This window comes from Acanthochromis polyacanthus, chromosome 23, assembly GCF_021347895.1.
Source record: "Acanthochromis polyacanthus isolate Apoly-LR-REF ecotype Palm Island chromosome 23, KAUST_Apoly_ChrSc, whole genome shotgun sequence".
Lineage (NCBI taxonomy): Eukaryota > Metazoa > Chordata > Actinopteri > Pomacentridae > Acanthochromis > Acanthochromis polyacanthus.
The window spans coordinates 14,487,508-14,513,094 of record NC_067135.1 but is presented as its reverse complement, the minus strand read 5'-3'; the positions used below and the strand labels follow the sequence as shown (position 1 = coordinate 14,513,094).

Below are 25,587 nucleotides of genomic sequence, written 5' to 3'. Positions count from 1 at the left end.
TTTCAATGCCTCTACCTCTTTGTCTTTCTCTTGCATCTGTTGTTCTGTGTCTTTTTTGTGCTTTAGATGAATAGCCTCCTTGTCTTTTTCATTTTCAAGCATTCTTGCCTCCATTTGAGCAATATGCTTTTGTTCTATCTCTGCTATCTCTTTGTTTTTTGCTTGTACATGTTCCTTATTTTCTTCAGTAAACTGCTCTTTCAGCTCTGCAATCTGTCTTTGTTTTTCTCGCTGTGCGTCCCTCATTTCATCGTCGTGCCGTTGTTTGAGCTTTTCTATATCGTTTGCTTTTTCTCTCAACTTTTTCTCAAATTCTTGTTGCTGTTGAACCTTTAGTTTTTCCATTTCACCTATTTTCCTGGCCAGCACTTCCTGATGCTGCAGTTGAATGTTTTTAATCTCAGTTTCTTTGTCCTGCGTTTTTCTCTCCATCTCTTTTTCGTGCTTTGTTTTCAGCTGTTCAAATTTACTCTCCATATCTTCTTCATGTTGTTTTATTTTATCGAGGGTTTTCTGTTTTTCCTCTGAGGCTTTCTTTCTCAGCTCCTCCACCTCTTCTTCTTTTTCAAGCAATTTTGTTTCCATTATCCCTCTTAGTTTTTCCTCCATCTCTGCCATCTCCAGTTTTTTTTCTTGTGCTTTCCTCTCAAGTGAATCATCATAGTGTATTTTAGTTTGTTTCATTTCTTCCTTTAAAGAATCAAGTTTTTCAATACACTCAGCTTTCTCCTTCTTGAGCAGCTCTGTAGTTCCCTCCAATTTCTCTAATTCCTTCTTCCATTCTTGTTTCTTCACTCTAATGGCGTCGTCTCTCTGCTTTCTCTCATGTTCGATTTCAACACTGGCGCGCTCAAGGTCGAGCAGCTTCAGTTGTTGCTCATCGGTTCTTTCTTTCAGCTCCTCAATTTCTCTCTCTTTTAGCTCCAAGTTCAGCATCATTTCATCCCTTTCTCGTTGACTTTGGTTCAGTGCTACACGGATTCTCTCATTTTCTATGCTCAAATCCTGTATTTCTCTCTCTCTGTCCTCTGTCAGCCACCGCATCCTCTCCTCAAGTTCGCCGATATCGTTCCTCCTTTCGCCAGCCCTCCTGTCCTCATCCTCCTCTTCTTCCTTTTGGATGTCGGCCTTCCCTGGCGATTTCACCTTCTTCTTTCTGTCAAAGAACCATCTGATGCTCTTCATCTCCCTCTCCCTCATGTTCTTCAGCTCTGCCTCCTGACGAAGCATCTTATCTCCGATCTCCTTCAGGCGCTGGTTGAACTTTTCGTTCCTTTGTCGGCTCAAATCCCTGACTTCCAGAACCAAACTGGAGAAAGCTTCACACCTGTTCATTGTCGCCATCTTTTCCACTTTCTCCAGGAGCTCTGTCACTGTAGCGGGGCCTCCTCTTCCTCCTCCATCCACGCTGCTGATGACATGGTATCTGCTCCTGCACTTCTCCAGCAGCCACTGCAGGTCTCGGCCTCCACTCTGGATGTGCTGCTCAATGTCCACCCCCTGTCGAAGCTGATCTCCATGGGTGAACAGCAGGATGGTGTGCCTCCAAACACCCTCACCCAGGAGCTCCAGATGTTCCCTCACGTGTCCTGCGCTCACCAGTGTGTCCACTCTCAGAGTCAGCAGGAGAGCGTGAGGCCCCGGAGGACACAAGGCCACGCTACAGACGATCTCCCTCTTCACCCGCTCAGGTGTAGCACCGGCCACACCTGCCTCCCAGCCGGGTGTGTCCACCACAGTCACCAGCCGCATGGCCACCTCTGCCTGCTCACGGATGCACTCCTCCGTTACTGCCCCCGCGTGGAAGAAGTCCATCTTTCCCAGGATGGTGTTCCCAGCAGAACTCTTCCCAGTTTCACGCTCGCCCAAGAGAACCAGCCTGACCTCAGGCAGACGTCGGGGAGCTTTGGAGAAGGACTGGTGGGCATCTAGCTCAGAGCCCTGAGGACCATCGCCTGGCAGGGGAAAAAGGTACAGTTCTTCAGTAAAAGCCTTTTCACACAATGTGTTCTGATAAAAAGCTATGACAAAGATGCATTAATTGATTTTTTTGTCATTTAGGGGTCAAAACAAGCAGACAGAGCTTCCACCGTTTTATTGACTTACAAAGTTGTTCATGTGTTTTACATTAAGAAGGCGCATTATTCATCTTCTTCTTACTTTTCTTTCACCAGCTTGTTGCTAACTTTCTGCTTGGTGCTGGACAGAAAACCACAGTGAGTTTGTCTGAGTTTGCATGCTGAAAGTGAATGCTTTCAGTCAAAGATATTCTGAAAATGTACAGAAAATATTTTAGTCATAAACTCAAAACTGGCACACTAAAACAGGTGTTACCCCCCAGTTTCCGTAGCACCTAATCAACGCTTTTGCCATTTGAGTGGCAGAAAAAAACATAGTGAAACAAGATGATACATGTTGAAATTGCATAAACCAATTTATTTGTCAGATACAGACAAACGTGAACATTCAGTTTTAGATTTTGGGTTGATTTTATGTCTAATAGTACTTTCATTTTAGCTCCATATTAGCTGTGGTCCTCAAGTGAAATGATGCTGCCTTACTGCAAGTCCAAGTCTTATTTCTGGACACCTGATTCCTGAGGAAAAAATATTTACTTGTAGTTGCTTAAAGTTTGACCTTTTTCCAACTTGCTGCTTACTTTGTCTGCTGTTTGACCCTGGGCACATGGCATATCTAACTTCTTTTTGCGAAAATTGTTATGTATATTTAATAATTTATATTAGAATCAGCAATACAGGAAATGTTCAAGTCGTAAGAGTAAGGCCATGACTCATTTGATTCAGCAACTATATGAAAAATACAGTGATTCAGAAATATATTGACTTCATGTATGTTATAACTCTCCTTTCTGCAGAATGACAGCTGAAACAATGGACATTTAAATCATAATGCTAATAATAATCAGTCACTTGAGGCACTTATCATGTGCAACATTTCATTTTCAGGCCCGCTTTGTTAATGCAATGTGCAATGCTTCCTTTTTCACATGCAAAATTACCTAAATACTACTTTAGATTCAGAAACATTGACATTATTTTTTGTAACGTCCTATGTTACCTCGACTCGTCTCACCTCATCCCATCTTACTTGAGACTTGTCAAGTTATATCAATAAAGCAAACTGAAGAACTCACTCATGAGAGCGGCTTTGATGGTCCCTCTCTGCATCTGCGCCTCCATCTGCCGCTGCTTCTTTCTCCTCTCTCTGGCTCTCCTCTTTCCATCTGCCTCCAGACCCAGCAGAACTGTACTGTCCATCTCTAAATGGCTGCTTCCATCCTTCTTGCCATGAACCATCTCCTCCAGCTTCCTTATCAGCTCTTTCACTTGCATCTCATCCCCCTTGCTGCGGTTGTTCACCACATGGTATCTGTCGCCACACTTCTTGAGGAGCCTCTGAAGCGCCGGGCCGCTTGTCAGGATCCGCTGCTCCATGGAGCCCAGGCCCAGTTCGTCTCCTCTGGTGAACAGCACCATGGTGTGCTCCCACACTCCTTTTCCCAGCGGCTCCAGGTGCTGCTGTATCTCCCGGATGTAGTCATCTGTGACAGAAGCACAGGATCTCACAACCAGCAGCACAGCGTGAGGTCCAGGGGGGCAAAGCGACACGCTCCGTAAGGTTTCTCTCCTCACCCAGTTGGGGGTGCTGTTCAGAGGGTAGTACCACTCCCACCCGGGTGTGTCCACCACTGTCACTTTTCTGCCCGAAACATCAGCTCGTCTTTTCACACACTCCTCTGTGGGCTTCCCGCTCTCGAACCCTCCCGCTACTCCCAGGATTGTGTTGCCTGCCGCGCTCTTCCCGGCTCCTTTCCTGCCCAGGAGGACCAGTCTAAGCTCTGGGAGAGCAGGTGGGGCGCTGTGGGAGGCAGGAGGAGGCCGTGAGTCCATGGCAGCCTGCAGACTCTCGTCTATGAAGAAAGGGAGAAGTACTTCCTCAGTGCACCGTACCGGATAAGCTGAATGACACAAAACACAGAAACGTGGCAGCAGTCAGACATCCAGTCACTACTTTACAATTAAAACAGTTCTTGGAACTTTCCTTCTACATCTACAACAGGATTGTTATATTTTACTGCCAAATTCTAGATTTATGAGAAAATGTTTAAAGATTAAGCTGCATTTACAATCAGAAAATAAAGCATGTAATTATCAGCTCCACTAAGTTCTATCTGTTCAAGCTTTTTTTCCTCAAATTTATAGCACTTTACAAGCAAAATATGTTAAAGATTGGAGCTAAACTCACCACCATTTGTGACCGTGACAGGACTGCAGTTCTCATCTGTCGTGTCCATCACATCTACGTCCTCTTCGCTTCCTCTTGTCCTTCCTCTTCCTCTTTTTTGGTTCTTTTACAGGAAGAATTTCATCAGCATTGTGGCGAAAGATAACAGAAACGCTTTGGTAGTTAAAAGATCCGACAGACTGAACAGAAAGTCACAGACCCACTCCGTCATGTGACTGGCCTGTGGTTTGTTCTCATTCAAGACAGGAAGTCAGAGGGCGGCACACTGAGCTGTCACGACACACTTGTACCTGCACATACTTGCAAAACACATGCAGACGACACATTATTGCACATTCGTGTGCTGCGCACATGCATGTTAAAGAGTTGCACAGATTCATTCATGTGTGCACACGTTGGACAAGCACAGAACAGGTGCATGAGTGTAAAGACACACAGATGCTTCTTTTAGCAGAGCTGTGTTGCTCTGTACTGGCAGATGCTGTCCTGTGGTTAATGTGTGGAACTTCTGTTTCCTCTATCTACAAGCAAAATGAGACAGAGGTAACAGGCTCTTGTTGCTGCCGCCCTGAGAACTCTGTGCGCTGCATTTCAAAACACACATGCAAATAAACCAAAATAGCATGCAAAGTAAGAAGAAGTCTCATCTTATATTGGATAATGTGATGACAGGGAACAGGAATGAGCAAATGACTGAATATAACTGAAGTTTCAAAACTGAAAGTCTAATAAGGAAGCACATCTTTTATCTCGGTTATCAACGCATCTACACATACTGCGTGTTCCTCAGTGTGTTCACAGTTTCTTCTAAATGAAACCAATTATCTGCAACAGTTGTTAGTTTCAGAGTTTATTCTTGAAATTGGGAACAGCAATTTCTGTTCCAGGTCCATTTAGTAAGTGTTCTGAAGCTCTGAATCGTATCACATGATATTTGTTGTGAGAAGAGCCTAACTTTTCAGCCGACATCGACAAGGACAAATCCTTGATTTTCTCAGGAAAGTGTGAATATTAAATTATATACAATTCCAATGACAACAAGACAAGAACTAACATTTTTTTTTAGTAGAACCGCTTTTATTGACTGTATCCTCCTTATAACCCTAAAGAATACTCTGCCTTTTGCACACATTTCATAGTATTTGCATCTTTAAATATGACAATATCAGAAAAACAACTGATCTGTAATTCATCATAGTGTGAAACAGAGGTGCATTTGTCGTCTAACAGTTGTTGCATTGTGTGAAGAGCCAGTATGCTTTCATCAGGCCTGTGGTTAGAGCTGCCTGCTGTCGGTGCACCTTGGCTGTATACATGGTACAACATGTCCTGTCCACTCGCTACCATGAAAGCACACACACACATTAGATCATGTTCTTTATGATTCACCCTTTCCTCCAGCACCAGGCAGGGTTAATAAAAACAAACCCTGTTTATGGAAAGGACTGAATCAGCCGTATTGATTTGGCGCCATTAACCCGAGCCGAGTTGTTTTGAGGTCTGTTAAGTGTTCTGTGAATATTACCATGATGGATGCCTTTTCACATGGGTGCTGCTTTTTGTAAATGTCAAACGAATTGCTTAATTATTGGGCTCCCTGCAGCAGCACCACCACCAGCAATTCCCTCCAAACACGAGGCTGTCCGACATCTAAAAGAGTCCATATCATGAATAAAAAACAGCCCAAAAATCCGACCGTCAATGCTGAAGCTTACTGTTGCTCTCTTTAATGTATCATGTAAATTTGCATCGGCATTTGCTGATTAGTTTGCCCCTGAAATTAACTGGTCAATCGAGAAGATAAGTGCTAGTGGTGGAAATGGGAAACAGACCCATATGTTGCAGGGTTACTTCTGTAATTTTGCTCCTGCAGTGAGGCTTGTGGGGATATTTTTTTCCGGTCATGACTTGGATTCACTTTTAAAAATAATGGACGTGCAGCCAATAAAGTTTCTTTTTTTTTCAGTTGATTCCAAACATTATGAGTGCACATCTCTGTGACTCAGTAGGAAATTAAACTGTATTTTATGTTCATGTTTTGAGTGCTGCTAATGGAAACTCTCACGCAGCAGATGATGAAGCAAATGAATAAAAGGGAAATCTTGTATATACATAATGTCAGGGCTCCACTGGCTCTTCAGCAGTTTTGATTTTTATAGTGTTTGGACTCATTTCTTGCTCTTTATTGCCCTTCAGCACTGTATCAGTGCCAATATGGAAAAGAAAACTGTGTCCACAGAGTGTGCAGAAAACAGGCCTAATAGTAAGGAAGTAGTGTCGGAGAAATTATTGCAGGAGCAACAGTCAAGTAGTAGCACTGATGAGAGAAGATGGTGGTACTAGTATTCATTAATCTGTCAACATTAAAAGCACTGATGGGCAAAGCAAAATGACAGAATGCAAAGTTCTTCTGGGAAACCATCTATGTTGCCAATAAAGCAAATGGACAGTAACTGTGGACTCCCCCAGCAGGACAATGCACCTGCCTCACTACAAAAATTGCTCAGGAATGACTTGAGGAACATGAGAACGAGGGCCAGGTACTGATCCGGCCTCCAAGCTTCCAAATTTCCAATAGCTAGCATCACCCTGGGCAGCTCTTCTACAAAATGACATTTCTATACAACTAAACATTGCATTCTCAGTTATGATCTGAAGGAGATGCACGTATCACAGATGTGTTTCAAACCGGGTTGTTGTTGCTCTTTTTCAGCATAACAGTGACATTTTGGATGGGGCAGGATTCGTCACTGTGGCAACCGAGAAAATGGAGGAAAATCGTCAAACATGTTGTGAAAGGTTCGTATTTCCAACCAAACCACAATATTTTCCTAAATCTAACCAAGTAATTTTGGTCCCTAAGCTTAACCAAGCTTCTGACATGTACTTATTGTTGTTAAATTGTAAATCAAACCGCGATATTTTCCCCAACTTCACCATGTAGTTTTGGTGCCTAAACCCAGCCAAAAAGCAACTGAAAACCAAAAGCAAACAACGATTTAAACTTACGTCTAAAAATGATGGTCCCACATATGATGCAAATGTTGGTTTCCTTGATGAGAGTCCTTATTATGTTTCTTTCAAAACTTCAATAAGAATGCAGTTCAGTTGTATAGGAACATTATTTTGTGTAGAGACAAAGTTTCCTCCAGAGGAACCCTATTCATGGAGGCAACCACAGGACCCAGAGGGTCTGCTGCCGGCATCCTGGTGCCAGACGCCACAGGACGATTCAAGGGGACTGGTCAGAGCTGTTTTTGCCACATGAGGGGGACATGTAAAATATTAGGCAGGTGGTTTTAATGTTGTGGCCAATTAGTCACTTTATATCACTTTCTAAGTACTGATCACACCAGAGCTGGGACTATTTTCAGGGTTAGCTGATGAACTGCTGTCACAACAGTTACTGGGGTTATGTCTTTTGTGTCATTTGCCCACTGTTTTGTTCATTTTGTTCAAGAAAATGCCATTTAACAGGGTAGTAGACTGTAACTTGCAGCTATAATTGCACATTGTTGCCTCAGACCAAACATTAGTCACAGCCCAAAAATCTGGTAATTTTTGCTTGATTACTTAATATTCACCTTTTTTCACTGAAAAAGTCTAGAAACTTGGAAATATTTAATTCATCTACTCTTACTTTGAAAACAGAGTAGTGATTTGTGCTCGTATGGATGATAGGATATTATGAAACATTTTGTTGTGCACATACTCTCAAAGAACTAAAAGTATCAGAAACTAAGATATAGACTATTTACTGGTGCTAGTGTTGCTGTAGTGTTAGCATCTTACAATACTTTAGAGGATTTTCACAGGTCGCGTTGTCTAATCTTGACAAAGTAGCCATTTAATTAAACCCCAACTTGTGCTTTTGCCAATTTAACTCAGTTGTTTTTGTCTTGAAACCAAAGCAAGCTCTCAGCGGGGTCACATCCAAAAACAGATTTATTTCTCAACAGAGATTTGGAACAGTTTTCAAAAGGCACACACAAACGATGTCCTCCTGCTGACAGAGGCATTCAATCAAAAAACACTTCTATGTGTTGGCCTAAAGTGCTTTGACGATCCAGAAACCACATGATTAATTTGAGAATTTTGTTGCACAACTCTCTGTTTATTAAGAACAAACACTCAGACACTTAGAAAACAAGAGACGAGGACAGGACCGGCAGACTGGGAAGGCAAACACCTTTTTGTGGAGCAAACTGTAGAAATGATAACACACACCGAGCACTTCAAACGGAAAACCTCACACTAGTAAATATGACACCATAAACCACACCACCATGAAGAGTCAGTGAACACCCACCACACCTGTGACTGGAGAGACAGAATTAAAACCCTAAAATCAGCAACACTGCAAAGACTGCAAGAATAAACAATGCTACTGACCCAGCAAGCAAACATACTGAAATAGACTTCAGTCATTGCGATGGCTGTGAACAAACAATGAACTGTTAACAAACTGGGAGCAAGATAAACATGAATGACTTACAATACTAAATTAATACATTGCATACATGGCTACGGACCACTACTTTATTTAGTGCTTCAAAATAGAATTCAGGGCAGAAGTGCTAAAAATGTTGATGTGAAATGTCAAATGTTCACCATGTCGCCCCTCTTAGTTGAGCATACTGATATTCATTTTGTAAAACGGGACAAGAAAACGTTGCAGCCGAGGCCAAAGTAAATGTCATTAGTGAGGTATTTGTTCAGTAAAAGCTATGAAATAAAAAAGCCAAAAGATCATCTAAAGGCCTTACAGCTTGTCCTCTGGGGATCATGAATGTCTTTCAATCCGTCCATACAGCTGTTGAGACAGTTTGGACAATCTGAACCTTCAGACTACCTCCTTGTGAAGGTGCAGTTTACATCATCTACATCTATCCAGACTAATATATGTAGTAAAGAAGAAATTTAACAGGTGGGCACCCAAGATTAGTGTCAACAAATCTGACCAGATGTGAAACACAATATTCCACTCTGTTTTTGTGGAACATTATAATGTCACAGTAATACTGACCACTGACTATTTGAATATAAAATGTCATGATATCATCATTTTGTCCTGCTGCATATATGTATCTTTGAAATTTTGTTGTAATCAGCGCATCAGTTCTTGAATTTATGCCAAAAAATATGTTTGAGGTAAATATGACCTTTGACCTCCAACTTCTAATCAGTTCTTCCTTCAGTGTAAGTTAACATTTTGACCAAATTTGGAGAAATATACAAAGAAATTGACCTTCAAGTCAATTTTTTCAATGTATTTTTAGACACCTTTCACTGGCACAGAAGAATAAAAAAAACACTAGAGAAGAAAAAATACAGTGCAGCAAAATAAAGATGCAACAAGCAATAATGAATGTAATGACTTTTATGGCATGTATAAATGTCCTCACAAAAAGATATTTCTAAAGTAAGCCAGTTACAGCCGTGTATCAATAACGCCAAACTGAACAGGCTTGAGTTTTAGAGACACTTGGGAGGAAATAAAATAGGTCTCCTTCTTTTCTCCAGGTCACAGTATGATTTGAAAAACTCCAGGAAAAACAACCATTTTCACTTCTTAATCAAAAACATTACAGTGAAACAGGTACATTAGAAAGTTAATAAAAGGACAAAATCAGACATTGACAAAGATATTATTGTTCTTAAAATTCTCAACTGCACAACTACAGAAACAAAGAATATTTTTTTTAATGAAAGTGCAGGGTTAGGTACAAAGGTCTCTGATGCATATCTGTGTGAAAGATGTTGTTCTCCCCATGATAATGCTCAGTTACTTAAGCACAAAACGTCCCTGAGTGGGCTTGAACCACCAACCTTTCGGTTAACAGCCGAACGCGCTAACCGATTGCGCCACAGAGACAGCTGCTGCTGACTTTGACTCATGGGGCGTGGTCTGCCTGTCAGAGGCGTGGTCTGAAGTTGAATCGGCATCATTCTACACTGACTCTTTGGCTATTTATCACTGTTTCCTAAAATTGTTCAATGTTAGATTTGTTTTTTGGAATTTTAAACAAAATAGAAATGCTTCTTCAGTCCTGTACAAGCCATTGCTTTGCCTGTTATTATTTTGTTCTTTTTATATAAAGGTCAGTTTCAATTGTCCAAATTTGAATTAATTGTTTTCCATTTTCAGGGCACACTGCAAGTAATTAGTTGATTAATTAATAAATTAGTTTTTTTTAATAGTGGACAGATCATAAGATACACTCTCAGATCTGATGCGGCAGAAAAAAGTACACCAAACACTATATCCATTACAGTTCGATGAGTACCAGACAGCCTCTCTTATGGAAGTGCCATGCTCAGCAACTTTTTAAAAAATGGCTTATTAACAGATGCAGTGGGGTGTCATCACAGGGACCTGGGTGCAAAGGGTTAAGCTTGCAAATGTACGAAACAGTGTCCCTAATTATTTTGAGACAAAATCTTAGTCAGTGACTTTATGTGTCTGAGCCCCATCCAGCTGTGGGTTGTAAAGAGATGGCACATTCCACATCCTGCTCCCAAGTTGGACTGACCAGTTACACCCACAGCAACACTGCTTCTCTACAGCGGTCTTAGACACACAAACACACAAATACACACACATGTGGCGCTCTTCCTTGCCTCCTGGGGGTATATAAGCAGAAGCAGGAGGCTCCTGGATGGAGCAGCAGCAGCAGCAGCAGCAGCAGCAGCAGCAGCAGCAGCAGACCGACTCCAACCAGCAGCAACTTCTTTCTGCAACTTCAGCTGAGGTGCGTTCACTCTGCATTTACACCTATTTTATAGAAACAAAGCCTAAATGGAACCTAAAGCTCTGCTTTGGTGCAGCAGTAGTGTGGCTGCTGCTTTTTATTCATTCCAGATGCAAAGATGCAAATTAATTGTCTGATACATCTGAGAGTGATTTAAAAAGTTCTGTGGTGTTTGTGCAATCTTCACAGGAGGCTCTGAGTAACTCCAACAAAGCTTTTTGTGTATGACTATATGCCATGCACATTGTAAACATTTCAGGACTGTTTTTGATGCATTTTCTTCCACTTTTGTTGCATTGTTGTACTGCTTTTTCAGCCTCTCACACAGACAGGATTTCCATAACCTATTTAGGAGTATGATCAGTAATTACAGTAACAAAGGGACAAATAGCTGAAGGGTTATTACTAAGTTTACAAATGCTACAAATGTAAAATCTTCTTACTTTGAAATGAATGATTGTTTGATCACTAATTCTACAGTAGATGCTGCACTGTGAATAAATAGTACATATATTCAAGACTTGGTCTTTTTAAGCAGCGTTTTTACTGAGAAGTTTGTAGTTCTTTGCAGAGGGTTTTATGGTGAGCGCAAAGCCTCCCAGAGTGCAGACTGCTACCTGTGTAGAGTTTTTTTCCTGTGTCAGCAGCTGCCAAACTTGTGTTAAATATGTGTCTGTGCATACGTCATTTAATAAGCATACCTAAAAAAAGGAAAAAGATTGACAACTATTTGCTAACCCAATTTTGGTACTGGTTCTTTACTTACAATTTTCAGATCCCCAACCCGACTTCTACGCCACCAAGTCTCTGAGGTAGTATAACTTTGTTCTTTTTACTTCACTATATTTTTCTGAGAAGTATGTTTACTAGTTACTCTGTTGAATTGATCTTTTAATATAATGCATTGGCAATAACTATCAGATGGAATAATAGAAAATAATACTCGGCACCAGTTGGATGATAGTACTTTGTACTTAGCTTAACTTTGACTCAACATCCCCAAACATGACCTAAATCTGAATTTATAAAACAAAAAGACATGAACTTCAGTTTTTAGCGATGTCTATATTTGTGGAGAATGATCCTTAAAAATAGACCTGCCAGTAAGAATATGAATATGCTGCAAAATATATATGCCTAACTGTAGTTATAGTTTGTTATAAAACCAACAAGTGCCATATAGTGCTTGTGTGAGCAATAGTGGTCGCTTAAGTAGTAAAAGTAGACAAAGTAAAAGTGAAGAATGTGACCTGACAAAATAATTAGAAACAATTAACTGTCACCTTTTAAGCCTGAACTATTGCCTTTAACTTAAAAAATAACTGCATGAAATTATAATAGATATATTGATAAATTTATAATTAATAATCCACAACTCTTTTATTTGCATGGTCATGATAATAGTAAGGTACTTAAAAAAGAAAACAGTAGTGCCAGTTTTAAAGTGGAAACTGTGACAATGCCACCCCTTGTATTCCAAACAAGTTATTTCCATTCATGGTTCACCTAAGATGGTAAAATATTCTTAAAGACTCTTTAAATGGGAAAACAATGAATTGAAAAGCTGAAACTCCAATGACCACTGTGGTGACTAAAAATACTTGCTGATTCAAACTTAGCCCTAGTTGTGAATACGCTAAAGCCATGTAAACAAAGACTGTCAGTGTACTCTACTCTGTGTGACTCACTAAATCCATGAAACATGAAACTAAAATTCCATCAACCCTTCAGCCACCATTGGGTCTACCTAAAGTCTACTTCCAACGCTGCAGACCAGGAAGCCCTTTGGTTGCTACTATGACTACATAAGTATGTGGCAAGGCTGATTTAACCATTAAATACACAGCAACTGTTTTCATAAGATGCTAGCAACGTGCACAGTATGTCAAGTTTGTGGCACAAACACCTGCCCAAGAGTAAGACCCACTGTTGCATAATGTGGGTGTGTGCTGGACGAGGAGGAAAGTTTGGGACAGTGTTTGGCTGCATGAGTCATCATTTAGCACAGTGGAAGCTCTGTTTACACCTGAACCACCAATGGCAGAGATAGTTTCTGCAGTACGCAGCAGAAAGGAAAAGGATTTCATGGTAACATGAAGTCCAATATAGCCTAAATGACTCATTATAAACAGGGTCCCACTAACAGTAGTACATGTTTACCTATGTTATGAACTGAAGGACCTGTGCTCTTATCATTCTGCTATATGTTTCTGACCTCGTTAACCGTCTGACAAAGATGTTCTTTTTCCCACAGTAATAGTCTTTTAAACACAAAGCGTCCCTGGGTGGGCTCGAACCACCAACCTTTCGGTTAACAGCCGAACGCGCTAACCGATTGCGCCACAGAGACTCTCACAGCTTATGGTTGAGTGGGCGTGGCCGAATTTTTAATCCACGCCCACCCATATCTGTGATCAAGTGTAGTAAACACAAGTATAAATTATTTTATTACAACAGCTGAAAGTCACAAGTTATCTCTTTAGGCTGTTAAGATCTCCACCTACAGTAGCATCTGCTATTATTGCCATTTTCTTGACATTATTCAATGTATTTTTTGGAATTCTGAAAGGTTAATATGCTTCTGTAGGCTTGTATAAGCCACGGATCTCCATATTGTTGTTGTTGTTGTTATTTTGCTATTTTATTCTTAAGTGACAGTTTCAATGGTTGTCTAAGAATGAAATAATGTCTGATTATTTTCAAGGGCATTCTGCTAATGATGCTTTTACTTCAGATCTCTCATCCTTAGCCATAATCTCAGAGACAATGCAATTCTTATTTGATGTGAAGTAGTTAGTTAAGCACAAAACGTCCCTGGGTGGGCTTGAACCACCAACCTTTCGGTTAACAGCCGAACGCGCTAACCGATTGCGCCACAGAGACTCTCACAGCTTATGGTTGAGTGGGCGTGGCCGAATTTTTTAATCCACGCCCACCCATATCTGTGATCAAGTGTAGTAAACACAAGTATAAATTATTTTATTACAACAGCTGAAAGCCACAAGTTATCTCTTTAGGCTGTTAAGATCTCCACCTACAGTAGCATCTGCTATTATTGCCATTTTCTTGACATTATTCAATGTGTTTTTTGGAATTCTGAAAGGTTAATATGCTTCTGTAGGCTTGTACAAGCCACAGATCTCCATATTGTTGTTGTTATTTTGCTATTTTATTCTTAAGTGACAGTTTCAATGGTTGTCTAAGAATGAAATAATGTCTGATTATTTTCAAAGGCATTCTGCTAATGATGCTTTTACTTCAGATCTCTCATCCTTAGCCATAATCTCAGAGACAATGCAATTCTTATTTGATGTGAAGTAGTTAGTTAAGCACAAAACGTCCCTGGGTGGGCTTGAACCACCAACCTTTCGGTTAACAGCCGAACGCGCTAACCGATTGCGCCACAGAGACTCTCACAGCTTATGGTTGAGTGGGCGTGGCCGAATTTTTAATCCACGCCCACCCATATCTGTGATCAAGTGTAGTAAACACAAGTATAAATTATTTTATTACAACAGCTGAAAGTCACAAGTTATCTCTTTAGGCTGTTAAGATCTCCACCTACAGTAGCATCTGCTATTATTGCCATTTTCTTGACATTATTCAATGTATTTTTTGGAATTCTGAAAGGTTAATATGCTTCTGTAGGCTTGTATAAGCCACGGATCTCCATATTGTTGTTGTTGTTGTTATTTTGCTATTTTATTCTTAAGTGACAGTTTCAATGGTTGTCTAAGAATGAAATAATGTCTGATTATTTTCAAAGGCATTCTGCTAATGATGCTTTTACTTCAGATCTCTCATCCTTAGCCATAATCTCAGAGACAACGCCATTCTTCTTTGATGTGAAGTAGTTAGTTAAGCACAAAACGTCCCTGGGTGGGCTTGAACCACCAACCTTTCGGTTAACAGCCAAACGCGCTAACCGATTATGCCACAGAGACTCTCACAGCTTATGGTTGAGTGGGCGTGGCCTAATTTTTTAATCCACGCCCACCCATATCTGTGATCAAGTGTAGTAAACACAAGTATAAATTATTTTATTACAACAGCTGAAAGTCACAAGTTATCTCTTTAGGCTGTTAAGATCTCCACCTACAGTAGCATCTGCTATTATTGCCATTTTCTTGACATTATTCAATGTATTTTTTGGAATTCTGAAAGGTTAATATGCTTCTGTAGGCTTGTATAAGCCACGGATCTCCATATTGTTGTTGTTGTTGTTATTTTGCTATTTTATTCTTAAGTGACAGTTTCAATGGTTGTCTAAGAATGAAATAATGTCTGATTATTTTCAAAGGCATTCTGCTAATGATGCTTTTACTTCAGATCTCTCATCCTTAGCCATAATCTCAGAGACAATGCCATTCTTCTTTGATGTGAAGTAGTTAGTTAAGCACAAAACGTCCCTGGGTGGGCTTGAACCACCAACCTTTCGGTTAACAGCCGAACGCGCTAACCGATTGCGCCACAGAGACAGCTATCAGATGGAAAAGGGGGCGTGGTCTCACGTTTCAATCCGCATTCACTTTCATTTGCTATTAACTTGTACAATACGTGTATTCATTACATTATTATGACAGATACATACAAGAAATGATCTCTTTATGCTAAAAACATCTTACTTTATATCTCCCAGCCTGAGTACTACCATTGGTTGGTGGGTGAATTCTGGATATGCTGGACATTGATTGGTCTGGTGATTTGGGGGAATTCTGGACATGAGAGAATGTGTTTGGCTGTGAAATCTGGAGAAATCTAGAGATGCAGCGATGTGATTGGCCCACAGAGACTACTGTGTCTGACGCCACGCCTACTTCTATAAATTACTACTAATTATGTTTTACTTTTCACTGATCTGATATTGATATCCCAGCCATCTTCACTGAGAGAAAACACCCTACACTTGACATTTTCCCTTCTGTTTCTGTTTCCCAGAACATCATTTACATTTTTTTAATTTAAATGGCAGTAACTGAACCACCAACCTTGCAGCTGTGTTACCCAATTGTGCCATATACAACCAAGTTTGTTGTTTAAGTTTTGTATGTTCCTGTCCTTGCAGCCACAAAAACACGCATTTCTATTGAGCGAATATAAGTCACCAAACATTATAAATGTGTTTCTATACCAGCAGCTACCAGGATGGAGTGACTGTTACCTCCCCTCCACCCAGCCCACAAACACACAAACAAACCTCTTGTAATAGAAAAGAAACTGCTGCTGCATTTGTCACGACATGTGGGAAGTTCTGTCACTCAAACTTTTTTTTATTAATGTAATATTCTTTTCCACTTTCACTTTTTAAATGATTTCTTTTTTATGTAAAGGACAAAGACACAGACTCGTACTCTGTTTGAATGCAGTATCTCGAAGCTGAATAGATGAATTACACCAGCACAAACTATTGTGCAACCATGGTTAAGAAAGGGCGTGAAGATCAAGGTTGCATTTTACTAGAAACAGTTACCATAGCATTTTATTTCATATCCACAAATTATGTCTTATACTGAGAGCAATGCCGACATTGTGCAGCCAATATGGAAAAAATGACGTATTTATACTTTCTTCTCCCCTCGTTCTGCAAGGAATCGCACACCCTAAACTATCACCACCATGTCCGATCAAAGTGTCACCGTGACCCCTTCTCCTGCTCCCCCTCCTCCCACCGGACCTCGTCCCAAGATGACAAACCGTGGTCGCACCACAGTTCCAATTGACAGCTCCAACTCCAGCTCAACGGACATCCCTGAGATTGAATACTTTGGTGTGCCGGGACCGAGAGGATTTCCACCTCTGACTGGTGAGAGAAGAATGTAATGGCACTCTGTCCGCTTATGTGTGAAAACTATGATATATGAAAATACATGTGCATTGAAATGAGCATACATAATATGGAAAAAAACAACAAAAAACCCCATTACAGTTTGTTTCAGTAAACAGATGTGACAATGTGTTTCTGTTGGAGAAGATAATGTCCGTTTCCTGTCAGTCACACAGTTTCCAGTAATCTTTGCACATGACTGATATGTGAATGACGTCCAAACAGGATAAACTGTGCTCGCTTCCTGCAGCCTGCCACTGCGCTGCTCTCTGGACTTTAGTCAAAGAGCTGCACACTGAAAGATATCCAGATGTTGCAGGAATGTATGAATACAGTGACTGGAATTTCAACAACCACAAATGAATCGTTGACCGCGTGTTTCTGCTTACAAACCGCAGATGTTTTAAGAACAGAACCCAAAATCTGTTCATTAAAAATATAATTAAGACCCTGCACAAAAACATGACAGTTTTTATTAAATGGTAACATGTTAAAAAAACAGCTTCCATCTCAAAAACTATTTACTTTTTATCTCTTTAAATATCCAGTTATTAAATAACACTCAGTATTTTACGGATATTTGCTGATTTGCTGATATTTTCACAACGTTCCACCTTTTTTTAAATTATATTTTAAGTTTATCTCTGGATTTAATCACTGAAAATAGCTTGTTCAGAACAAACCCTTTGTATTTCAAAGGGTTTACTTTTCAAATCATTGGATTTTATTGCACATATAGCAGCTCATTTTTACCCTCCTGTTGTCCTCATTTGCTGGCATCAAAAAATATTGTTTCATTGTCTGAAAAAAATCCAAAAATTCAGCAAAAAAAAAAAAAACTCCCCAAATTTCAGAAAATTTGCAAAACCTTCAGGAAGAAAATTCCAATCATTCTTTCAAAAATTCCCTTAAAAGTTTTATTTAAAAAATCCCCCAAATTTGGCAAGAAAATTCTTGGAAATATTTTCAAAAAATGAGTAAAAATCTTCCAGAAAATCCTAAAAATATCTAAAGTGATTACATATATATATATATCAGTAAACCTTCTAATATTTTTTTTAAGAATGTTCACATAAAAATCAACCAAAATCCAACGAATTTCGCTGGATTTTGTTTGATTTTTTTTGTGAAGGTTCTTAAGAAACCTTTTTAACATTTTTTTTTCCACCAAAACATGTTCAAAGATGTCCTAAAAATGTTGAAAATGTGGACATCAGACGTTTCACTGTGAAAATATACATTTTTCCCACATTTTCAAATTTTAAAACGGGTCAATTTTGCCCCACAGGACGACACGAGAGTTAATATTTTCTGCCACTGTCTCTCTCATTTTCTATTATGTAAGTATTAAAACTGCAATTAGCAGTGTCCTCTTGCAGCAGGAAAAGTTAGGACATAAATCAGTAATGAAAATGATTTGCACACAATGACAAACTTCTGTCTGCGTCTTTCTCCGTCCATTCAGAGTTTCTGGACATCTGGGACGTGGACATGATGAAAAAGTCGGATGAAAGCAACAAGATGGATCACCACACCATGCTGTTCAACTCGGACTATCTGATCGTCCGTCGAGGACAAGAGTTCCAGGTCAAGATCAGCTTCAATCGTCCCTACAAACCTGCTGAAGACAAGTTCGCTGTGGAGTTTGTCATTGGTGAGCCCCACAGACTGCAATTTAAATTATTTCTCTTGATTCTGCAGTTATTTTTAGTATCTACTGTCTTAAGATCAGACAGTGAATAAATTGTAAAGTAGCATTAAAGTAGTGCTACACAGTTTGATGTCAGCAAACTCTGCAGTACTTCTGCAGTATGTACAGTGTTCATCTGGAAGCTGCTTAACATACGTTCTTGCCTTTTCTTCCAGTCTCCGTATTATATTGAATTCCCATGTAGTGAAAATCTTTTTTTTTTAAAAGACATACTTTAAGAAGGTAAAAGACCTTCTGATAAATGTTTTACTCATTTCCATGATTTTTAGATGTTACTTCATGTGCACTACTGTTCAAAAGTTTGGGGTCACCCAAAAGTTTCATTTTTTCCATGAAAACTCACACTTTTATTCATGTGCTAACAGAATAGCACAAGGGTTTACTAATCATCAGTTAGCCTTTCAGCACCATTAGCTAACACAATGTAGCATTAGAACACAGGAGTGATGGTTGCTGGAAATGTTCCTCTGTACCTCTATGTAGGTATTCCATTAAAAATCAGGCGTTTCCAGCTAGAATAGCCATTTATCACATTACCAATGTCTCGACTGGATTTGTGATTAACTTAATCTTATCTTCATAGAAAAAATAGCTTTTCTGTCAAAAATGAGGACCTTACTGAGCTACTTTTTGATTCTTTTATAAACAATATTGAATAGACTTCAGCTATTTTTGATATATTTGCAGTACCATGACTGCAGGGTGTGGTATTTTTTTTTTTTAGAACTAAATTTACGTAAATCTCCTTCCTGCTCAGGTTCCAGTCCTCAGTACAGCAAAGGCACCTACATTCCTGTCTTCCCCACAAAGGAGCGTCAGAGCAGCTGGGACGGTCGCATCACAAAGACCTCAGACAACGTGGTCACCATGGGCATCACCCCTGCGGCCAACTGCATTGTGGGCAAGTACCACATGTACGTCGCCGTGTTGACGCCTCACGGCATCCGCAGGACCAGGCGGGACAACAGCCGAGACCTCTACATCCTCTTCAATCCCTGGGCGGCAGGTTTGCATGTGGTTTTGTGTCTTTTTAAGTGCTGACCTGGAACATTTGTTTGGCTTTTGTTTCATCTGACTTGTTGTCGTCCCTCAGATGATGCTGTGTTTCTGAATGATGAGAAAGAGAGGGAGGAGTGTGTGATGACTGAGATGGGGATCATCTATCATGGCGCCTACGACGACGTGGCAGAGAGAGACTGGAACTACGGACAGGTGGGAGAAAAACAGATTGAGCCCTTTCAAGACTTCTTCATCAATTATGACTAAACTTTGTTTTCTTCTAGTTCAACTTTGGAGTCTTGGATGCATGTCTGTACATCATGGACAGATCTGAGATGCCCATCACCAACAGAGGAGACCCCATCAAGGTGACCAGAAAGGCATCTGCCATGGTGAGAAAAAAAAAACATGTTCATCCTTGAGCTTTTAGGATAGTTGTATTCCACTTTACTGCAACAAACATCTCACATCTGGTGTTTTTCCATCCAGCTGAACTCTCGTGACGACGAGGGTGTGCTGGTGGGGAACTGGAGTGGTGATTATACCTACGGAGTGGCGCCCACTTCCTGGACCGGCAGCACCGACATCCTGCTCAGCTACGCCAGCAGCAAGATGCCTGTCTGCTATGCTCAGTGCTGGGTCTACGCCGCTGTCTTCAACACCTGTGAGATACTGACCGGATCTAAGCGGTTTTTAAATGTTTTGTCCTTTCTTTTTTTTTTTGCCTCAGACCTCAGTGGAAAGGGTGATGATGTTGAGGAAAGATAAGAACAAGAAGCTAATTGCTTAAATTGACTATCACGCAAAAAAAAAAAAAAATAGCCGACGTCATTTCATTCCTGGACTTGATGAGATAGGAAAAGACGGATAGAGGCACCTTTTCAAAGCTTTCAACCCATGTTGAGAAGCTCCTGCTCTGTTCTGTTATTTGTGTGTTCCAGTCCTGCGCTGTCTGGGCATCCCATCCCGGGTCGTCACCAACTTCTACTCTGCTCATGACAACGATGGAAACCTGAAGACCGATATAATCATGGATGAGAATGGCAGGATTGACCGAAACCGTACCAAGGACTCTATCTGGTACCATGTCTTCCATCATTCATGAGCTATAATATGCTCTCTTTGTTTTCCTTTCCTCTTAGTGTGGTGTAGCTTTTTCTTTGTTTTTGCATGTCTTTCTAAAGCCCACAGTCCACACCAAAGACGGTTATTCTCTCCAGTAAATAACTCTGCTCTCATGCGTTTATGTTTGTAACGTAAAAGGATTTTTATTATACTCTCTTCTTTCCAATTATGTTTAAAATGTTTTGTCAGGAACTATCACTGCTGGAATGAGTGCTACATGTCCAGACCAGACCTCCCTCCTGGTTTCGGAGGCTGGCAGGTTGTGGATGCAACACCCCAGGAGACCAGTGATGGTAAATAATACTAATAATTACAATATGCAGTCATATATTTCTAATACATGGTAAGAGGGAATCATTCTTACTGAATTACTTGATTTTCCCCACCATTTTCCATAAAGGCATGTACAGATGTGGACCTGCATCAGTCCAGGCCATCAAACATGGGCAGATTTGCTACCCGTTCGATGCTGCCTTTGTGTTTGCTGAGGTGAGTGTCTCATGTATCGGTTCCTTTAAAATGATTGTATTCAAAGTTCTCCTCCAGTCATTAATTAAACCACAAAGTTACAGATTTATGTTTTTTCCCAATGAAATAATCATTTTATGCCTTAAAATGTCTTTGATGTAAAATGTAAATTGTGCTGCTTCCTCCAGAACTTGCAGATCGCTGCAGCTCAAGCACACCAGCTCATTTATAGCTTACAAAAGAGAAGCAATGATACAGAAAGCCACACCCTGCAAGTGTAAGCTTTCTAACGTATGGAAGCCAGGAGTCAGTACACGCTCAGATGTGATTAACTGCTTATTTTACTTACGATGTGTCTTACAGTGTATAAAAAATAACATATGGGCATGTTTAAAACTTGATTTTTGCTGGTGGAGGCCTTTATCAACTTTAGTGACTCCTCTGTTGTCATGTTTTGTTACCAACCACCACATCCAGCCCAGTGTTTATCACAGTTTCTCTGTCTTTGTCCCTGTAGGTCAACAGCGACGTGGTGTTCTATTCCCGGAGTAAAGACGGCACCATGGAGCCAGTCAAAGTGAACCGGACTCATGTCGGCCGCAACGTTTTGACCAAAACTCCCGGGGACGTGACCCGACGCGACATCACCGATCAGTACAAGTTCACTGAAGGTCGGTGGCTACGACAACTGCAACACAAGTCTGAGTGTTTTAGGAAGCAGCGTGTTTCAAATTAAAATTTGCCACTATATATTTAAAAAGAGGAGTTTTAAATCAGCCTTTGCAACTGTAGCGCCTAAAGTGTACAAACATGAATACAGCTACCTTGACACAATGTCGAAATGAAAACAAAAAGTGAAGCACTTCAGCAGAAACACACTGAAAGGCTTCATGATTACTTCAATGGATTACCTTGCTCAGTCAGTCTCTAAATTAGTGTTTTATTTTCATTTTGCACAAAAGCGAAGCAGCAAACTACATGAGGACTTTTGAATATTTTCTGGCACCAAATTACTATGTGTCCCGCTATGGCTGCCAAATTAGACAATGTTTTAAGGGTGGGGGGTTCTGCACCTTGTGGTCTGGGAATCAGCTCCATTTGGCACTCTGTTCTTTAAATTCTAGTCCTTCATTCACCACAACTTTTTTTGTCACTGGGAGACTGATCATTCTTTCTCAAGTAAAGAAAATGTACAGCATCAGCAAATCTGTGGATTCTGTGAAGATAACTATAAAAGGCAAAATCTGTCAACAAGTAATAACAATGTCAATATTATTTTATCAGAAATCGACAAACACATTAGTATATTTTAATCCAGGCAGCACAGAGGAGCGGACAGCCCTGGAAAAAGCGGAGGAGTATGGCTGTAAACGAGAGAAGTCCGACCCTGCCCTGGCTGATGTGGATCTGGTCCTGCCAACCCTGGAGATCAGCATTGGCGATGACTTCGAGCTGAACCTGGAGGCCATAAACCGCAGCGATGAGCAACGCACCGTGGACGTCTACGTCAGTGGAAGTGTGGTCTATTACACCGGAGTCACCACTTCTGAGTTCCTGTTCAGGACCCCCACAGTGAATCTTGGCCCACAAAAAAGTGAGTAACAGATGGAGCATGAAGAGGAGGCCACCAGAAATTAACTTCTGAAATAAAAAAGTCATTGGAGGGACGACGGTTGTTTGCTTTTTCCAGCTGTTAAGGAGACGGTGGTGGTCGAGTCAAAGAGGTACATGAAGCATCTGGTGGAACAGGCAAACCTCCACTTTATTGTCACTGGGAAGATCCGCGAGACCGGCCAGATCGTCACAGCGATGAAAGTCGTCACCCTGCGCAATCCTAAGCTCACCGTTGAGGTTTGAAATGATGTTTTAACTGCAAATCTCTCTACAACTATCAATCAGTCTAATTTGTTGGCATCAGCTGGATGATAAACATTATAAATGGTGTTGAATTAGAAAAAAACCAAACACTTTAAACCATTACATCTTGTGCTCTGTCTGGCAGACAGTTGTTCATGAAGAAAACTTTCTGTTGGTTGAATTTGTGAGATTGTTTTTGTGTGCTATATCTGTACCTCAGGTGTCTGGTGAAGGCAAGGTGAGTGAAGAGATGATGGCGACTGTGGAGTTTACAAACCCCTTCAGCTTCAACCTCGAGGGCGTCTACATTCGCATGGAAGGGCCTGGAGTCATGATGCCCAAGAACAGATACTACAGGTGAGCTCCACACAGAAGATGATAGTCGGCATGGTTGTATAAAATATAATATTATTAAGGCTTAGGCACATTAAAAAGTAGATTATATTTCAGTTATTATATCTACCCACATTAAAGATTTCCATTTCCATGCAGGCTGCAGATAATTCATCAAGGTCACAGTCAGAATGTTTAGATATTAACATCAGATAATAAAAACAATAAAGCAGCAAAATTTTACATGAGCCCCTCAGGTGCCTGCTTAAATAATGAATGACTTCATAATTTACTATATTAATTAAAACGGGATGAATTACAATTTGTGTTGCTCACTATTCACAAATAAACAAAATTTCCGTTGTTTATTACAAATTCCGGCTAATTTTAAGACACATAATTAGATTCATGATATAATCGAGTTAATGATTCATGCATTAATAATCATGTCCTTTGTTCTCTTTATTATGTAACGCTGCTGCTTCTTGATTCAATATTTATTGAGTCTCTCTGGTATCTAAGTGAAATGCTGCTGTTTTCAGTCTGATCCCAGCCAGCTCCTCTCTGACCTGGACCGAGCTCTTCACCCCAGTGAGGGCTGGAAAAACCCGGGTGATCGCTACTCTGGACTGTCCCGCTGTCAGACAGGTCCACGGCCAGGCGACTTTCACCGTCAAGGCCTGAGGATCCCTGCACGATCACTGACGTCCAACAGCGTTCAGCTTCAGCTATACTTCTGCCTAAGTATGGGCCTTTAACATACTTGTATAACTGTAGGTTTAAAACATGTATGCAGTAGCTTTAGCATTTACAGTAACAGTGGTGGTAGTTTTAAAACACTGCAGAGGCAACAGACTTAAAAGCAGCAAGTTCATGAAAATCTCTGAGAAAAAAAATAGTTTAGCAGCCAATCAAATGCAAAGAAATTCCGAAATTTTGTTCATGAACAAGATGACAATTTTTCACTGAAAAGCTGATAAATACAAAAGCATTTTAAAGATGCATTAGTCAATCACTTTCCAAAGAATCACAACTTCTGCCCTGATATATTATCGCAGCACAACTTTATCATCCAAAGTCCAGTTTTTGCCCTGATTTTAACTGAGGTTTCATGCCAGTGCTTGATAATAGTCACCTGAATCTCATCTGGTACAGTGGACCGAATAGAGCTGTTTCCTGAAAATGACTGCTCCAACTTGTAAAAATGTGCCGTAAAACCAAAACAACCGGACAAAGGTTACTAAAAAAGCTCAGCTTATATGCAGAATTGAGTGATTGTTGTCTGAGGATATGAGCGACTCTCTTTCACTTTACGTTATGCAAAATACAGATTAATCCAACTTTACCTTTGACACTTTAGCTCTTTGTGTTGACTTTTACCTCCGCAATGCAACCATAATTCAGTTTAAATATCAATGTTTCTTGCTACTTTGAACCAAATAAAGGATTAACACCTGCATAATGTTGTGACATGTTTCCTAACTGTGCATGTATGAATCTGTAGCTATATTCAGAGGTCATCCTGACACTTTTACTTCATTAGAAACCCAGTCTTCAACTTCACAGCGGCAGTGATTTAACAGCGTTTATTAATGCTTAGATTTGCTCATGACTTTCCAGCCAAACCCCATACCATACATAAATAATCTGAGCTATAATTCCCAGGTTCTTTATAGGGCCATGACACAGACTGTTTTGATTGTCATACTGTTCTCATTTCAAGTTAATTTCTTCTGTAAACATCCTGCATCATGCACGTAAGTAGCTATATATGATTTAATTTTAAGTAAACATCTAAAAATCAACACATTATCAGTAGATTTCCTGTACTTCTGACAGATTTGCTTGGTGTATTTTTTTATCATCTTCCCCTCCCTGTCACTTGAAGGTGATAAGATACTCTGGGTAGGCTTGGTTATCATGGAAGACAACATACATGGATGGGCTGTCTATGCTGTCCACCACGCTGTCGTAGCGGTCATGATCCTCCAGGCTGCCTTCCACCTGTGGAGGAACCTTCATGTTGCTGTTGCCCTGAGTGTAGAGGCCAGTCAGGACTCGAGCCACGAACATTAACTGAGAACCATCATCTGCTGGCTTGGAGTATCTGGGGTTAGCCGAGTAACTGGCGTTTAAGGCGAAGTAGGTTCCATGACCATATGCAGTTGCTGAAAACAAGAAATGAGAAAGTTTTAGGTTCTACCCTGACTTTTTGATTCAAGTGTGGAAGTTAATGGCATGAAGTTCCTCCT

The 25,587-nt window shown here is 40.4% G+C and overlaps 2 protein-coding genes and 6 non-coding genes across 9 annotated transcripts in view; 1 reads left to right on the top strand and 7 right to left on the bottom strand.

Annotated features, from left to right (window-relative positions):
• The first annotated feature begins 1,824 nt into the window (after window positions 1-1,824).
• On the top strand, window positions 1,825-25,498 carry f13a1b (coagulation factor XIII, A1 polypeptide b). Of its 2 annotated transcripts, XM_022218024.2 has the most exons (17): window positions 1,825-1,971; window positions 6,980-11,018; window positions 11,794-11,830; window positions 16,607-16,821; window positions 18,308-18,496; window positions 19,311-19,559; window positions 19,647-19,765; window positions 19,837-19,944; window positions 20,042-20,216; window positions 20,494-20,632; window positions 20,867-20,970; window positions 21,078-21,166; window positions 21,663-21,816; window positions 22,464-22,739; window positions 22,836-22,996; window positions 23,223-23,359; window positions 23,878-25,498. In XM_022218024.2, exons 4-17 carry the CDS (start codon window positions 16,635-16,637, stop codon window positions 24,017-24,019), a joined length of 2,229 nt encoding a protein of 742 aa, XP_022073716.2. In that variant the 5' UTR covers window positions 1,825-1,971; window positions 6,980-11,018; window positions 11,794-11,830; window positions 16,607-16,634; the 3' UTR covers window positions 24,020-25,498. The 2 variants fall into 2 exon arrangements, with proteins under 2 accessions (XP_022073716.2, XP_051799746.1); XM_051943786.1 differs by lacking the exons at window positions 1,825-1,971; window positions 6,980-11,018 and having other exon boundaries at window positions 11,448-11,830.
• On the bottom strand, window positions 10,068-10,141 carry trnan-guu (transfer RNA asparagine (anticodon GUU)). The gene has a single exon. It is a non-coding gene; the product is annotated as a tRNA-Asn (tRNA).
• On the bottom strand, window positions 13,295-13,368 carry trnan-guu (transfer RNA asparagine (anticodon GUU)). Its single transcript has one exon. It is a non-coding gene; the product is annotated as a tRNA-Asn (tRNA).
• trnan-guu (transfer RNA asparagine (anticodon GUU)) lies at window positions 13,828-13,901 on the bottom strand. The gene has a single exon. It is a non-coding gene; the product is annotated as a tRNA-Asn (tRNA).
• On the bottom strand, window positions 14,356-14,429 carry trnan-guu (transfer RNA asparagine (anticodon GUU)). Its single transcript has one exon. It is a non-coding gene; the product is annotated as a tRNA-Asn (tRNA).
• trnan-guu (transfer RNA asparagine (anticodon GUU)) lies at window positions 14,889-14,962 on the bottom strand. Its single transcript has one exon. It is a non-coding gene; the product is annotated as a tRNA-Asn (tRNA).
• On the bottom strand, window positions 15,423-15,496 carry trnan-guu (transfer RNA asparagine (anticodon GUU)). The gene has a single exon. It is a non-coding gene; the product is annotated as a tRNA-Asn (tRNA).
• LOC110967555 (uncharacterized) overlaps window positions 25,214-25,587 on the bottom strand; it is a 33,082-nt gene continuing 32,708 nt past the window's right edge. Inside the window, exon 4 of the mRNA XM_051944225.1 lies at window positions 25,214-25,503. Within this exon, the coding sequence (XP_051800185.1) occupies window positions 25,214-25,503 (290 nt within the window). The remainder of the gene's footprint in view (window positions 25,504-25,587) is intronic.

Bases quoted from the DNA above. Each gene is read 5' to 3' on its own strand.
- f13a1b (XM_022218024.2), top strand. From the start codon at position 16,635: ATGTCCGATCAAAGTGTCACCGTGACCCCTTCTCCTGCTCCCCCTCCT. The intron at 19,560-19,646 runs GTTTGCATGTGG...GTCGTCCCTCAG, and splicing joins CTTCAATCCCTGGGCGGCAG to ATGATGCTGTGTTTCTGAAT. The intron at 20,633-20,866 runs GTACCATGTCTT...ATGTTTTGTCAG, and splicing joins CGTACCAAGGACTCTATCTG to GAACTATCACTGCTGGAATG.